Source organism: Anolis carolinensis, chromosome 1 (assembly GCF_035594765.1).
Source record: "Anolis carolinensis isolate JA03-04 chromosome 1, rAnoCar3.1.pri, whole genome shotgun sequence".
Taxonomy (NCBI): Eukaryota; Metazoa; Chordata; class Lepidosauria; order Squamata; family Dactyloidae; genus Anolis; species Anolis carolinensis.
The window spans coordinates 270,359,044-270,376,369 of record NC_085841.1 but is presented as its reverse complement, the minus strand read 5'-3'; the positions used below and the strand labels follow the sequence as shown (position 1 = coordinate 270,376,369).

The following is a 17,326-nucleotide window of genomic DNA, read 5'->3' as shown; positions in this document are numbered from 1 at the left end:
AAGTGGATTCATTTCACAACATAGATGCACCCCAATGTTTTCTTTTCCATTGCTGAAAGCTTTGGTGTTCTAACATTTATGTTTTTAAAGAACGAATTATAAGCGGCAGCCACTGTAATGTACACCTTTTTTTGGCCAAATGGCAAAGAGTGCATTTTTTTTGCCACTGCACTTTATAATTGCCAGCAAAAGCTATTTTGGTTTCAGGGTTTTGAAAATTAGGATACGCATTAGATTCAATGGCACATTAGACGTTAGTACAGTAGTTCTCAACCTGTGGGTCCCCAGATGTTTTGGCCTTCAGCTCCTAGAAATCCTAACAGCTGGTAAACTGGCTGGGATTTCTGGGAGTTGTGGGCCAAAACACCTGGGGACCTACAGGCTGAGAACCACTGCTCTAGTAAATACAGGTATTACTTATTTTCACCATATAGTTTTCTGATTGTGACAAATAGTTCAAACAATAGTTCTAGTTAAACACAGTTAATAAGTCCCTTCTTGAACCAGTCCATTCATAACAATGACTTTCCTATTTATTTAAAATGTAATTCTATCACTAGGTTGTCACAGATCTGCATTGTCCGTAGCTTCAGCTGAAAGTATCAGAGAATCTATTTCTAAGAGAATATGACAGTTGCTTTATACTGTTAGCTTTTCTGAAATAAAGAATCCCTATGATGAGAAAAATTATATTGTTACATGTATCAACGATATAGAGCAGAACTCGCATGATGGGAGTTTCAGAAGACATTAAGAAAAAGACCTACTGAGATCCTATTTGGATTGATACTCCTCTATCCAACTGTGTTTTACTCAGGAGTACTTTCTATTGAATTTATTTAGGATTGAAGCAGTGCTCAAATGAAAGGACACAAGTGTTGTGTTTAGAAGGATAGGTGAATGTGCATGATTTGGTTAAAACTGAAAGGAGTCAAAATGTGGGGCTTTGTGGATTTCATTAAGGATTATCTTATCTTTCCTCTCATAACATTGTGTTGTAGCCTTAAAGGATCAGTTATCTAAATGAATTTCCATCCTGTTTGTTATAAAACCTACACTGCTATAGTTAGAAAGGCAAAAATGCAGCAGTAATCTCTACTGGGATTATTTTCAAGGACTTTCTGCAGCTCTCAATTATGAAAAGACAAACACGATTCAGGAAAACCTGTGAACTGTATATGGAAATTAGAAGCATAGTAGTGCACGGCTAGATGTCACAGATAGGAGAAAGGACCTCTTTTTAAAAAGTTGTAGAAAAGAAATGTCATTACCTGCTCGTAAGAGCAGTTCTTTGCTCCCCTGAAGGCAATGGCACTCCATGTCCAGTGGGCTAGCCAAAAGTCAGTGGATACCATCACTGAATGCTTCAGGAGTTGTGAAAGGACCAGCAAAGGCAAGAGAAGGAATCCTGCTGAGCTAAGGTACTTTCCACACGCTCGCCATGGCATCTTTGCTCTTTGGTGGAAGACAGAAGACAGGTTGTCCTCATCATCACTTTCTGGTGTTTCATCTACAGAACAATACACAAAAAAGGGACCACTGGGCTTTTTTACTCAGATTTATTGAATTCAGTTGCACCAATGAACTAGTCAATGTGCACAGGACCAGGATGGAGAACAAAGCATAAGAATGAACAAGTGTTGAGTTTGAGTGGCAGAAGAAAATACGCACAAAACATTGTATTTAAGAGAAGTTAATGCTGAAATCATGGGTGCTAATGAAGAGAAGAACATTATTTGAAAATGTGGTGGGAGAATGCTTTTGGCAAATGAAACAGAGTAGAAAGCAAATGCTAAAAATGGAAGTATTTACCTAATCCTTTATTTTAGAGGGAGGATTTGGCATTCTAAAATTGTGCTTTCAAGTTCAGATGAAAACGTACAATAGATTTACCATCCCATGTACATAGACACCACCAGTTGCCACTGATCATGGTGGCACAAAGAATTTGGCATTAAATAATCAGTGCCTTCCAATTAGCTCTTCTTAACTGGACATTCTTTTTTTATGAAGGAAGGAATATAAATTTAAATTTTGCCCCAAATTCCTTATACTGAGGCCCCTTCTACACTGCCAAATAATCCAGATTATCAAATGAAATAATCCACATTATCTGCCTTGAACTGGATTATATGAGTCTACATTGACATATAATCCAGCTCAAAACAGATAATATGGATTTTACATGGCAGTGTAGAAGGGGCCAAAGAAATCCTCAAATGGGTGTGAATGTGTGGCATAGACCTATGATAACATCAAACAAAGGGCACCTTAATTTCCACATTTTCCTCCACTGAACAATAACCAGCTGTTATAAAAGTTGGTGGCTAAAGAATTCATTAACAAAGATTGACATTTTATATTTCAAGCAAAATGATAGGCCAGTGAACTAGCCATTCATGATTAATTCAGTCTTTCCCATTGAAATGTTTAAATTATTTAACAGATGCTCACTATTTTCTCAGGAAGCCATGATTTATAGATGGATGGAGAAATCTAATCATAGCAGTGCAAAAGAAACGTGGCCTGGGTATGAATTCTGATGTGTTTTGTTTTTTTTTTTTGCTATGAAACCAGGGGCTACATATGCACTATGGTTTCTAAGGGGAAGATAAATTTAGTTCGAAAAAGAAGAATGTGCTGTCAAACTTGTGCCATCAAGTAAACAAATTTTCACTCTGTAAATCAGTCATTTAACTAATTTATTCAGGAGCTTCTTTCAAAGGCTGTGATGTAAGGCTGCATGGTAGAGCATATTAGAATCATAGAGTTGGAAGAGACCACAAGAGTTATCTAGTCCAACCCCCTGCCATGCAAGAACTTACAATCAAAGCACTCTCAACAGATGGCTATCCACCTATCATTCAAAATCTCCAAGTCAGGGGATTCTATCACACTCAAGGGTAGTATGTTCTACTGTGGAGCAGCTCTTACCATTAGGAAATTCCTCCTAATGTTTACATGGAATCCCCTTTCCTGTAGTTTCAATCCACTGCTTTGTGTCCTAGTCTCTGGAGCAGCAGAAAATAAGTTGGCTCTATCTTCAATGTGTCATCCTTTCAAATATTTAAGTATGGATGTTGTATGTGACTTCTCAATCTTCTCTTTTTGAGGCAAAAGTCTCCCAGCTCCCTAGACTGCTCTTCATAGGGCTTGGCTTCAAGAACTTTTACCATTTTGATTGTCTTTCTCTGAACACATTCCAGCTTGCCAGTATCTTTCTGGTAGTGTCCAGAACTGGATATGTGAGGTCTGACCAAAATAGAACTGCTCTGGACTGGCTCCAGATTAAGCAGCCTGTGAAGGAGCAGTTCTGAAGGAAGCAGCCCTCTTCTGCCTCCTCATCAAATGTACTCCTGAAAACGATGGAGCTGAGAGAAGGGCCTCTTCTGCAGATTTTAAACTTATATAGGCTTGCCCAGAAGTTGTTTTGAGTTGTCTTGCCTTAACAGGGCCTTACTAACATTCTGAGCTGTGAGTGCTGATGAACTGACAGGCAGTGGACCTGTTATAATAGGGAGGTATATGTTCCCTGTATCCAGCCCTGGTCAGTAGGTTAAGAAAGCTTATAGGAACAGTGGTCATTTTAACACCTGTCTAGTTCTTTTAAAATTGGTTTTATGAACTTGTCAATACAGTAGAGTCTCACTTATCCAACACTCGCTTATCCAACGTTCTGGATTATCCAACGCATTTTTGTAGTCAATGTTTTCAATACATCGTGATATTTTGGTGCTAAATTCATAAATACAGTAATTACTACATAGCATTACATAGCATTGAACTACCTTTTCTGTCAAATTTGTTGTCTAACATGATGTGTTGGTGCTTAATTTGTAAGATCATAACCTAATTTGATGTTTAATAGGCTTTTCCTTAATCCCTCCTTATTATCCAACATATTTGCTTATCCAACATTCTGCCGGCCCATTTATGTTGGATAAGTGAGACTCTACTGTACTTATAAGCAGGCTTATATGGATTTTAACAAAACTGCCTTGTTCTGTTGTGATTTATGAAAAGTGACTCTTAATGTGTGTGTGTGTATGAGTGATATGGAGATTATGCAGAAAGTTAACTGCATAGTGCAACAATTAAGCTCTATAAGTTTAATGCAATTAAGGAGTACAGTAAAAATGAATTTATTCTATTTGCATTTTGCTGCTAAAAATTAATACTGAATAACATGGCCGGAGTGGGGTGAGCTCCTGCTGTTAGCCCCACCTTCTCCAATCTAGTAGTTCAAAAACATGCAAATGCGAGTAGACCAATAGGTACTGCTCTGGTGGGAAGATAACAGAACTCCATGTAATGCTGACAACATGACCTTCGAGGTGTCTATGGACAACGCCGGCTCTTCAGCTTAGAAATGGAGATGAGCACCAACCCCTAGAGTCAGACACGACTAAACTTAATGTCAGGGGAAAACCTTTACCTTTATCTAACCAAAAGTAACTTCAGACTAGTTCTACAACAGCCTGCATGCATTTCTCACACAAAAAAAATAATGGCATGGGAGCATATGACACAGAAAAAGCTGGCACATGCAGGGCAGGGCAGGGCCTAAATCCAGAACCATGTGCTCAAAATACCAGATACAGTGCTCCACTCTGAGCATTTTGCAGAAAAACCATAACGTATCTATAAAAAATACCAAAATGTCAGGATGTTTCTGACACAGCCAAGCAGACCTGTCCTTTAAATGACACTTGAAATACATGTGACTTTGCCATTACTTTTTTCTCCTGAAAACTTTAACATGTTGGTGTTGTTAAGTGAAAAAAAACCCAGCACAACAAATTAGTATGTCCCCTTTTGGAATACTACTTCACCTTCATCCTCCTCATCATCTTGGAGTAGAGCCTCTCGGGAATACACTGTGCTTTGGAGAGTCTTCCTATCTAATACAGCTTTTCTTTCAATTAAGCTCTCCTAAAAGCAGGAAAATTAAGTGAAGTTGAGTATCACATGCCTTTAAAGCAAATCTTGTCCTCAGATAATTTTATGTTCAAATCAATTTGCTGTGAGAAAGAAAGTGATCAAATGCATTTAACCTACATGAATTATTAATCTGTTTGGTATGCATGCTTCAAAAAGATTCCTAGATATGCTGATGCTGTAAAGGCTGATGCTGAAGTCAGCTCAAACAGTGATTAAGGTTAAACAAGTAGGATTAAGGAATGATTTGGAGCACATTCATGTTTCTGTTAACCATGTTAAAGATGGTAAGCTTACTGCCTCATCACACTAGAGCATGAATCCACTTTAAATCCAGTTTCTGCCTCCTGCAGAATTCCAGAGTTTGTAGTCTGGTGAGGCCCAGGACCTATCTGGCTGAGCTGTTTAAAGCCCCCTCCTTAAAGTGGATTTAAAGCGGATCCAACCTCTAGTGTGATGAGGTTCTTAGACGGAGCAATGTTGAAGATGGGAGTTGGTAACTCACGTATGGGAGCAAATGTACACTCTCTTGAACTGCTAGTTAAAAGCAGGGCTACAATGACATCAGCTCTCTTGTTGAGTTTCAAAACTTGGTAATTATTGTTTTGGTGTGGGAGCTGGTGTCACCGCTCTGGAGGATTAATGTGGCCTCTAATGTATGACAGTTATTGACCCCTGCACTACACAATATGCAAGTAATGCCATTCAAGGAGTTAATGTAGTTGTTACGAAGGACTCTCTTAAGCACCTCAAGGCTTCCTTAGTCTTTGTTTGTTTTCCATTTTTTTATGTTCAATCTCCAGGGGACCAGCCTTGGGAGATCACAAGTGGCTACAGGTTAGATTTTCACAACCCTTACGTAATGAACAAAGCAGAAAAAGTATTTTCATCATAACAGCATTTCAAAACTAAATGCTTCATTTACCACATAAGGAACAATCATGTTAAGATGTTGGAAAAACAAAACATGCCTTCTCCAGCTCCTGATCCTGTCGATTCATGAGTGTTTTCCAATGTTCAAAGAGCTCCGTTTCTGATTTCTGAATATCCTTGAGTGTGCCTTCTCTCTGAATGGTACCATCCTTCATTGCAATAATCTGTAACAATTTAAAATGTTGATTATTAAACATTAATGTCCTTTTATATAACGAATTAACCAAGTATTTTTATTAGTATACATGTGCCTTGAGGATTATTTTTGTTAACTAGTTTTAAATATTTATGCAATTCACATGGCTGCGCAAAGTCAACAGGTGACCCGAAGGCTTAAAAAGAAAACCTTATGATAGATTTGCAATTTGTGCGTGCATGTGCCAAGGTTTGTAAGGAGAATTATAAATCATTTTTTTAAAACTGATTTATTGCCACTTGCTTTTTCTTCAAAAGTTAACTATTACATCTCAGAAATAAACAATATTTGTCCAAAATAATTAGGTTTAGAATGGAGTTTTTTTGCTTCTGTTATTTTAGTTATTTTCTTTAAATTACCATAGGCAATGCTTTATATGAACCTTATTCTGCTATCAGGTAAATGTTTGTGAACATTGCATAAAACATAATTGTCTCTCTTTATTTATTTTTAATATTGTTCAAGTCACTTTCTGAGAGCTAGAAAAGATATTTAAAAATACAAAAATCAAGGACCGTCTTTTGAAGTTCTACTTTCCAATTTTGCCAAGTTACAGGTGTACAGTGTTACAAAGCATACATGTTTTACTAGGGCTACAGAGATGTGATGACAGCAAAAATAATAACAATAAAAATAATTCAAAAATAAGGTTGAGTGGTAATCAAATACTCCAGCATAAGAATACATACATCCTATTTCTGCCAGAGATTGAGTTAAACTTACCATATATACTCGAGTATAAGCCAACCCGAATATAAGCCAGCCAGGACCTTCACTCAAGTATAAGCCGAGGGGGGTGGGGGGGCTTTTTCAGCCCTAAAAACTTGGCTTATACTCGAGTATATACGGTATTCAATTTTTCCCACAATATTAAATCTACTTGCTTGTCCCACTTGGAGCACAGTATTCAAATCAATGGGAACTCAGGAAAAAAACACATACTTCTATTCATTTAACAGGCTTGCTGTAGTTGGGATCAGCAATTGGTTATGGGCAGCTAAAGTCAATGGGTTTTAAAAGTACCTAGCTTTGGCTGAATAATGTAATTTACTAAGTGCTTCATTTTGATTGAGTCATTCATATACAAATTCCTTTTATGTTTCTTCATTAACACAACAAAAATGCTTTATTACCCAGTCGGCATGGGGTAGATACTGTAGTTTGTGAGTAACCAGAACAACAGTTCTCTTGTCATCCCGCAGCATATTAAGGATTCCTTCTTGCATAAGATGGTCACTTAAGTGGATATCCAGTGCAGAAAATGGATCATCCTAATCAACATAAAATATATTTATAGAGCATTACTTTACAGTAGAAACATGCTTTATAGAATGTACCTCCTTTAGGATGCAGTGCAAAAGTCTATGTCTTTCCAGGAAAGGATTAACCACTTTCTGGATTTCAATGACTAGGTATGAAGACATTTCTAAACACCATTTTATCAACACACGTGCAACTAACTACCACATGTGCGGTTTTCACAGAGACCATGTGAGAGAAGCATATGTTGCAATGGTATTGTCTGGCTGCAATGCTGTATAGGACTCAGCAAACACATTATACAAACCCTCCATGGCTTCTTAATGAATGAGGATTGGCCCATGACAACTTATAGCAGCTGGAGAATGAAATAGACCAGGAATAATAAAATCACAACAACTTTATTTTTTGTATGGCTTAGCTGACCCCTTGTCTTATCTCATTTCTGATCCATATATTTTCATTGCACCACAGAGTTCATTTGTAGGTTGTATGACTCCAATATGCTAAACAAGAACCATAGTAGAATCACATGTCTTTGGTTAATGCCACCGTTTTGTCCCATGGAAGTCTTAAGTCTTAGGTTTATACTTAATATTTCACTCTCATAAGCAAATAATCTTGACTATTTGGTTTACCAATCCATTTCTATACATTTTGTGGTCCTTTGTGGATTATTCTGTAGATATGCTTCCTTCTTTTCTCAAACACATTGCAGGGCCAAGCTGTGTCACCATAACCCTTTGGATGTTTGTGTATGTTTATTAATGTTTTGGCACAAGCAGATTGAGATCAGATTAGTTGCTAGTCCAGGCATATAAAAATGCCTGGATACAGATCTAGTCAGGCACAGGATTTTCTGAAATGATGACTTTTACAAGTTTTAATTTATAGTTTGGAATTCGATATGCACAGCTTACCAGGAACACAACGTTTGTCTGTTGGTAAAGAGCTCTTGCAACACTGATTCGTTGGCGCTGACCTCCAGACAGATTAATGCCCTGTAGGTGTTATAACAACATTGTTAATTGTGAGCTACTGTTGCTTAAATTTTACTCTCACAAAGCACACTGAGTTTAATTTAAAAGCAATGTATTCTTTGGATAAAGCAAAGAGAAAAGTATCCACAGCTATTGAACAAGACAACATTTTCATCCTCTCTCAAGAATGTCTAGTAACTGTTGTTACTTTATGCTTTGAAAGTATAAAAAGATGATTTATCATTTACTATAGCATTGGTCCCCACAATAGCTCCTGATCTACTTTACAGTAGATAATGAGCTGGTCAAGGACATTAATGTCTAAGAAAAGGATATGGCTAAGAAAGGATATGACTTTATATTCAAGTGCTGAAGTCCAAACTTTTAGCCCACTGTTTTATGTAAGCTGAATATTGGGCCAGAATTCTGGGAGACCAGAGTCTGAATCTCTGCTTAGCAATGGAAACCCATTGGATGGCCTAGGGAATGACACACTCAGCATCAAAGGAAGGGAAGAGCAAACGTTTATTGTAGAAATCTTGCCAAGAATTGCTTTAACATTGTGATATGCTGGAATGAATCAAAGACTGTGGTGGTGCAGTGGGTTAAACCACTAGCTGCAGGAAATCTGCTGACAGGAGGGTTGACAGTTCGAAGCCACGAGGCAGCCCTAGCTTCTGCCAACGTAGCAGTTCAAAAGCATGTGATGTGAGTAGATCCATTGGTACTACCCTGGCGGGAAAGTAAAAGGGCACCCCATGTAGACATGCCAGCAACAAGATTGGAGATGAATATGGACAACAGGTTCCTTGGCATGGAAAAATGGAACAAATGCACCTCTCCATGGCCAGAGTTGAGCACTGCCTCCAGATGCTAGAGATGAAAAGGGAGGGGAAGGCCTTTGTCTGTATATTGTATGTCTGTGTATTGTATGTCAATGTTTGCCTTATATGTGCCTTATTACGGTAATCTGTTCCCTCCGGGAAGATAAAGCAGAATATAAATAAAGTGGATTATTATTATTTTATTATGACACAGCAAACAAGATAGATATGCTGGATTTCATATCACAAAATCACAAGTCATACACTTCCCAAGTGTCTAGGACTGTGTGATGTATTTTCGAATGATGCGCGCAGATCCCAGTAGGGTGACCTTTTGCAGTTGGCAGATGGTGATTTTGTCAATGTCTATTGTTTCCAAATGCCGACTGAGATCTTTTGGCATGGCACCCAATGTGCTGATCACCACCGGGACCACCTGCACTGGTTTCTGCCAGAGTCTTTGAAGTTCAATTTTGAGGTCCTGATAGCGGCTGAGTTTTTCCTGTTGTTTTTCGTCAATGCGACTGTCACCTGGGATGGCAACATCAATGATCCAAACCTTTTTCCTTTCCACAACTGTGATGTCTGGTGTGTTGTGTTCCAGAACTTTAATATTATTATAATTTAATATTATTATTATTATTAAAGGCAATACCAACGACAGATGTTCATGCTACTCCTCGAAATATAGGTTGGCTATTGTAGTCATTCTGTGAGCCAATTATATGCACCTGCAAACGTTTTGGGGCCATGGGGACTGCCAAAAATCCCTTCTGCAAAAAACCACCACCAAAACCCCTGTAAGTGACTGGAAGTCCATTTCCTATTTTCTAAAATGGATACTTGGGGATACTGGTGGTTCAAGGAGATACACTTTTTATTATGTTTCCTTTTCTTTCACTCCTTCCTTTTCTTAGCCCAAGGAATTTGGAGATGTCAAAGACTCATAAAAGAGCCCCATGGGGTTAAGTCAGAGTGTGGGTTACTACTTTCCTTAAAACATACATTGTCAGAATCTGAAATTTTATTTATCTAGTAAAGACTTAAAAGAATCACCTTGTGCAGTTAGGATTTCATGCTTCTTCACATTATCTAACTAATTTGTGTGTGTGTGTGTGAAGGAATTGACCCTCCACACAATGACACTTGTGCATTTTACACTCCAACATTGTTTCCAGCTGAAAACCTAATTCTTCACATAAAACCAATAGATACCGTTTAGTCACATCAGAATAAAGAAATAAATCATGTGATGCTAAAAGAGAATTTTAGTAGTTCATGAAAACTGGAATGTTTTATGATGTCATCTAATGCAGTCTAGATAATGTTAAAGACCTATTTTATTCAGTATATATAAATCCCAAAGATAGCATTTATGTGATATCAGATATATTGAGTATAGCTTAAAATAAGTGTTTTGTTAGCTAAAACGGCAATAAGGTTTACATAAGTGTAAAGCTTTCAAACTAATGATCTGAAAGTATATTTGCTCTTCACACTGGTTTTCCCAAATAACGGTCTGATTTTTAAGAACACATGACAAATCAGGATGTTTAATTAATGCATATGTATCCTGAGTATGATTACTAACCCTCTCTCCAATCTGAGTTTGGTCTCCATGAGGTAGTATGTCAATATCAGGCTGAAGAGAGCAGGCATCAATTACTGCATTGTACCTGTGGAAACAGAACGGGTAATTGTCAACCCACATAGATACTGCCTTACAAGCACATTTTACTTGCTTTTAAGAGTAAGATTAATCAGCTGGAGAAGTCACACGCTGGAAAAAGCATGTTTACTGAGCACTAATTGTTCTAATGGGAACTCTGCCTGTTCCAGGTAAATAAATGTTGTTTTAGCTAATAATGCACTATAGGGCATTCCAAGGTTAAAAATAGATTAACTATTCCCTGGTTTTGTTGCTGGGCTTAAATTATCCTTAGGAGATCCAACACAAATCTTCACATTGCCACATTTAAGAAATGACTTGATCGGTATAATTTCCAGGTTTAATGCTACAACAGCATTTTAGGATCAAGTGACACCCCAAAGATTTGAATCTAGAACCATATTTATGCTCTGCATCAAGAACAGTGTATTCCAGTTATTATTTGTGTTGGTAAAAGCAGATTATTATACACTACAAATGGAAAAGTGATGCAGAATGTGGTTGCACTACCGATAACAAATCTTAATAAAGAAACAAACAAACAGTAAACTACAATTCTATCATACCATTAACTTTTTAAATCATTTTCATTGTGGCTTTATTTACAGAGGTTGTATTGATCATATGGAACATAACGCAAGTTGCTAATGGCAGATGTTAAACATAGACTGCTTCCCAGTGAAAGAGAGAGAAATAAGATAAGGAGAGCATAAAACCACCTTACAAGATCCGATCAAAGGCACATGTAATCTAACAAACTGTGGGCCCTGAAGTACCCAGATACTCTGAAAATTAAAACAAGGTTTTGGGTGATCTCCACCCCCAAACTAGCTAAGTATATTCTGAACTGCACTCAAAAAGTTAATTTCCTTGGCTCCCCCAGGGTCCTTGCTGGTCCAAATAAAACAGCTAAAAATCAGGGGTGGAAGAGGTTTTACTTCAAAATGATGGGTGGAAAAACTTTTACTTCATTTCTGGAATGCCAAATTGTGTAAGTGAGGTCTGTTGGAAAGGCATGGGGGAGGTGAATTCTCCTACCCCTCTGCAGTTTCCCACTCTTGAATCAATATTTAAATATTTGAATTTATAATATTTTTGTTAACATTTCAGTTTGAAACATCAAAGCAAATTCTTGATCTACTTGTGGCCACTCCAGCCTCAATTCGCATGCTCTATGCCACATGGAAGTATAGTTCAGTAGCTCCCAAAAGGCTTTTTTGTGATGTGTTAAACTGGCACTTCGAAAGGTGAAGTACAGCAGATATTAATACACAGCTTTAAAGAAAAGTCTGGCATGTGATCAGTATAATTCAATGCCTCAAATCATTTTTATCCCAAGACATTGCCTCTGACATAAAAATTCAATAACTGGGCCATGTAACCAGGAAAGCAGTGTTGACAATTTGAAAAAAAAATCACTAAATAGGTGGTAAGACTGAATGACTATTATGTATATACATGTGCTACTCAAATACATTACCTTTGTTTATTGAAGGGGCTTTCAAATGTAATGTTCTCTTCCACAGTAGCATTTAGCAACCATGGTTTCTGGGAAGCATATGCCACTGATCCTCTTTTCCTGGAAAACACACACACATACACAAACATAGATATACACACAGAGACAGAGTGAGTGAGAGAAGGGGGTTCTGGTTTACTGTGGTTAATATTTATTTAAACAGACAGTGATTATTTTCCACTAATGCATTTATTGAATGTCTCATTTTACATATGCAATTATGTTCTGCCATATTTCTCTCTCATACAGAGAAAACATTTGTAACATTTTCTGCCTCTCAAGGTTCCAAGGTGCAAATCTTCCAAGGTGGGTTTAGAGTAGGGGAAATAAAGACTGCTCCTTCTCTCCTACTTCGTCCTAAGAAGCTCATGCCTGGCCAGAATCATGAAGCCAATTGGTGGGCAAGAAGATGGAGCTTTGACCAAAAGCCCTCTGGGACTCTGTTGCGGGCCCAAGGCAAAGGCTGTTGCACAGGAAGGAACAGGATGCTCCCACCAGCAACGTCCCTCAAAATATAAATACAGGTGTGATTGGAAACTATGCAGCCTTATAACAACATGGTTCTAGTCTTAAAGTGCAATTGCAAAAAATCTTCATTTGAACAACATTTATTATGGCAAACATGGATGGGTTAGTAAGTGGAGTCATATAAGACATTATCACATCAAGGATAGCATAGCTGAAAAGTTTGACATCCCTGGAAGGGTTCTATCAAGTCTCATTGATTTGGCAAAACTTGCTTTTCTGGAAAGAGCTCTAAGTTGGTTCCAAAAACAAGCAATTTAGATTTGTACTAAGTCATGATGAATATATAACTTTTGGGCTTTCTGTGACATGGATTAATAGAGATAAGTTAAACACCCATAGGTTTTATTGAACTGCAGAATACAAGTTTATGATGATACCTCTTTCTGATGGTGTTCAGACAGCTGTCTGGTTTTAGTTGTCTGGAAAATATTTTACATCTCCATTGCGAATGTCACTCTAGTGTTAAAAGATTTGCTGCTTGAATCATGCACCTGTGCTTAGTTTCTTTGGCCACTTTTCTGTCTTTCCACCTGTCTAATTCCATGATGGCCGATCCATTAAGAGTATCAGAGCTTGTAACTGTAGGCAAGGATATAATAGCCAAATCCTGTATGTTTTTTTTAAAAAAGAAAATGCTAATGCCAGCAGTGAGCATTAAGTTTGCTTCTGCATTATCTCAACAGGCCAGAAGTTGTAAAAACCAAATATTGGGTATTGATGGTCTTGTTATGGGTTGCCTTGCAGGTCAGATGCCTGCTGTTCTCCACATGGCATAGCCCTTTGGCTTGGCTATAGGAGCTGCCCTGATAACAAACAAACAAGTTTTGGAACATAGAAGGGTGATTTATATTAAGCCAGAAGTATTTGCCCAATCAGCCTGGTATTGTACATGGCAGTGTTGAGTAAAAAGAACAATATAAAACCAGTGGCAGTGGCTCTCCAGGGTACTGAACTGTGGTTTTTTTCTAGCCCTAGCTAACTCATTCTTGTCTTCAACTCAATTAATATGTCTTCTTAGTTGTTTACTAAATAGAACTTAAAAAAAAAACAACAATTTTTTGTCTGGCAGAATGAGAACACATCATTTACAGATATCTCTGAATTATTTCTAGGTCATATTAAAAATGCAATACCTGGTTTCCAAGTCAACAGCAGTTTCCCTCTCTGGGCTAAACAAAAAGCATACAGTAAAATATTATACATATATTTACAAATATTTAGAGTGAAATTTAATCTGAAACTCAGGAGATTAAATAATTATATTTTTATTATTAAAATCATGGGCAGAAATTTACTGGTTCACAAATATCTCTGAAATCAGCAACAATTCTATGACCCATTTGTATCAATGAGCAGCTTAAATTGATATAGACATAATTTGATAGTTATTTCTCTTTGCCACTTTCAAGTAGATCTGGCCAAAACATTTCTAGACAGTCTACCACTCTTTGAAGCAGTCTATTCTACTACTGAACAGATCTTACAGTAAAAAAAGTTCTTAAGTTAGGCATAATTTATTTTCCTGTATTTGAATCCATTGGTTCATGTTCTAATCTTTAGGATAGTAGAAAACAAAAAAATTCAGTTTTCTTCATGTATTAAAGATAGCTATCATGTTATCACCCAGTTTTCTCTTCTCCAAGTTTTGTTTCATTTTGACATACCTTCAAGCCTTGACTGGTCTGAGAATTGAGTGGACTATCATCATTACAGGGCTACTTAGGTCATATCCACTTTCAGGTGGACTCCACAGATCTTGGAAATTAACTAGTGAGCTAGCTTTGTCTTACTGACATGGCTCGATTCATTAGATTCCCTAATCAACATTCACCTAAGCTTTAATACGTTTTCTTATTAGATATTTACTAGGAGAGAGTTCAACAGCTGATTGTGGTGGGCTCTATTTTTACAGTGCTAATTTTTGTTGTTTTTCTCCCAGCGGTTTTATAATGGGTTGAGGCATTTAACATTTGATTTGAATTGTACACTGCCTCAAGCGCTTATAAGACAGAGAAAGTAGTTCATTCATATATTAAATACAAAAAAATGAGATGTGGTTCATTGCACATGGGCATCCTCAAGAAAAAAAATCCAAACAGCATGAACCCATGAAGTTTTATCAACACAAATCTTTGTATTTTGTTTATTGGGTAAAAGTCTGCCTGAAGTAATATTCCTGGTTCCATTCATTGAATTGGAATGATGACCATGTCATGACATGAGCAGAGTGTAATAAAGTCGTCTTCCAGAATTTTGCTGCTACAAAAATATAGCTTCCTTTCATTTTTAATATCTGCAAGCATGTATTTCTTTTTTGTAGATAGCAGGGCTCTTTTAGATTTCTGTATAGTTTAATAGCTATAAAAATATTCCTACCTTTCAACATTTCACAGATGAAAACCAGGCACATATGGCCGAAGAACATTGGAGTGTGGTAAAGACTGCAAAATGTAGTAATGAGGAAAAGCACAAGAGCAAGAAGAAGTTGCAGAAGTTTCCTCTTGCCCGAGTCTACTGGGAAGGGTAACACTTTATCCACCCTCTTTTCCCACTGAGTTAATTGAATGAAAACTACATTTGCATTTTGAATTAAGTTTGTAACAGTTGAAATGAAGGGGACAAAGGGAAAAACAACAGAGGGACAGAAATGAGGAAAAACAATTGAAAAGATGAGATGAGTATTAATCAGGTGCATGCCTGGAAAACAGGAACTGTTGGAGGATATAAAACTGATGAACAAAATTCTTATGTAGTACTGTACCTGCTATCTTCCCCTGTCTCATTGTCAGGAATATTACTACAACATCAGCAAAAGACAAAAAAAACCAAAACAAACCCTTGTTAATGTAAGTACAGTTTGTATAAAGGACCATTGACAGTTATTGATAAATATTTTTCATACAGCTGAATCCATTCTTCCAGTGTTCTAGCAATTTTAAAAAAAACCAAACTAAAGGATTTTTCAACATTTTTTAAAAATCAAGTTGAAATTTCTACATATTCACCTAAAAACTTTATTATTTTTATGATGTTCATAAACTTAAATTACAAAGCCAAGCTACTATTATTAGAAATTTGTAAAATACCGATTAATGAACACATTATGTAGCATGTGTCATTTATCTGGTGTTAGCCAAGTTAAGAGAGTTCCCTACATATACAACAAAGATGTAAAGTAGTTGTGCAGTCTGAGATGATTCTGAAACAGACTGGAGATTCTGTGCCCCCCACCCAATTGTTGGATTACACCTCCCATCAGCCCTAGCCATTCATGAGGGAAGCTGCAATCCAGTATTATCTGGAGGCCAAAAAAGTATCCATGCCTGCTTTAGAGCAAGTAGCATCCCGGCTGACCAGCTAGATCTGAGCAGTAATAAAGTAACTGAAGCAAAAAAAAAAAGGCACAAACAATACACACCTATAGTCATTTGTTCCCTTAGCTATGCTGTGAACAAGAGTGTGCTTGGGATAGTTTAGATGGGTAATATAATATGGGTGGAAATATTCCTTTACTGGTCAGATCAAATTTGGATTTCTAGCACATGCTTCAAAGTAAAAATAGAAACAACAAGTACTCTAGTCAGCATGTCCTCCAGCTAATAGATGGTTCAACAGAAGTTGTAATGTTGATAATCTGTAAAGCAGTGTGATGCATACTGTGCAAGTGACTTAAGTGACCTTGGCATCATATTAGAACAAGCTTAACAAAGAGAATGTTAACCATCAAGGCAATGCTGCTGTCTTTGCATGCACTTTCTGGAAACTGTAATAGATTCTTAAAACAACACTAGTGTGTCTGTACTAAAATCAGTACAGCTTACAGATACTTTCATTAAATAAAATAAATACAATATTTATATTTATTTTCTAAGCATGTTGGTTGCTCTGTGGATGAAAGAATTAAACAAAGAAAGCCAATATAATTATAAAGACACACTGTACATATGCAGTTCAACATTCACTACATCCATAATCAAATTCCTGTGCAACAAGAACATGGCACTGGTACAAGTTTACTCTTCCCTTGTAATGTCACAGTAATGCAAACATGTAATTCATCAATAATATAAAGTTTAAATAACATTACCTGTTCCATGTTACATTTCCTGACACCTTCTGCATCTCCCCGAGTATTCCTAGCAAGAGCGATGATTTACCACAGCCCACTTGGCCCACAATCATTGTCAACTGACCTACAATAATAAACGTAATTTCATGTGACATTTTGACTTACCGAAGACACAGGCAGCAAGCCAGAGAGCTTTAGGCAACCGATGAGGCTATGCATTTCCTATCAAACATGTTGGAAACATGAATTGGAAGATACAGCCGCCCTGAGTCCCCTTGCGTGAGAAGGGCGGGGTATAAATGTTGTAAATAAATAAAATAAATACTTCCCAAGTCACGTTGTGGGGTTGTGCAGTGATGGATAAGGGCACATGACAACTTTTGATCTGTGTGTATAAGACGCCATCTATA

The 17,326-nt window shown here is 37.2% G+C and overlaps 1 protein-coding gene and 1 long non-coding RNA gene across 4 annotated transcripts in view; one reads left to right on the top strand and one right to left on the bottom strand.

Annotated features, from left to right (window-relative positions):
- Nucleotides 1–17,326, bottom strand: part of abcc8 (ATP binding cassette subfamily C member 8) — a 91,508-nt gene that overhangs the window by 19,426 nt on the left and 54,756 nt on the right. For all 3 annotated transcript variants that reach the window (XM_003214741.4, XM_016993201.2, XM_008107458.3), the window contains 10 exons: nt 16,935–17,040; nt 15,609–15,644; nt 13,981–14,016; nt 12,281–12,379; nt 10,723–10,807; nt 8,248–8,328; nt 7,201–7,338; nt 5,910–6,035; nt 4,833–4,932; nt 1,272–1,510 (listed from right to left, as the gene is read on the bottom strand). In XM_003214741.4, the coding sequence (XP_003214789.3) occupies nt 1,272–1,510; nt 4,833–4,932; nt 5,910–6,035; nt 7,201–7,338; nt 8,248–8,328; nt 10,723–10,807; nt 12,281–12,379; nt 13,981–14,016; nt 15,609–15,644; nt 16,935–17,040 (1,046 nt within the window). The remainder of the gene's footprint in view (nt 1–1,271; nt 1,511–4,832; nt 4,933–5,909; nt 6,036–7,200; nt 7,339–8,247; nt 8,329–10,722; nt 10,808–12,280; nt 12,380–13,980; nt 14,017–15,608; nt 15,645–16,934; nt 17,041–17,326) is intronic.
- The window catches only part of LOC134295380 (uncharacterized), a 35,924-nt gene continuing 20,847 nt past the window's right edge, over nt 2,250–17,326 (top strand). The window contains exon 1 of the long non-coding RNA XR_010001930.1: nt 2,250–2,530. This is a non-coding gene — a long non-coding RNA (uncharacterized LOC134295380). The remainder of the gene's footprint in view (nt 2,531–17,326) is intronic.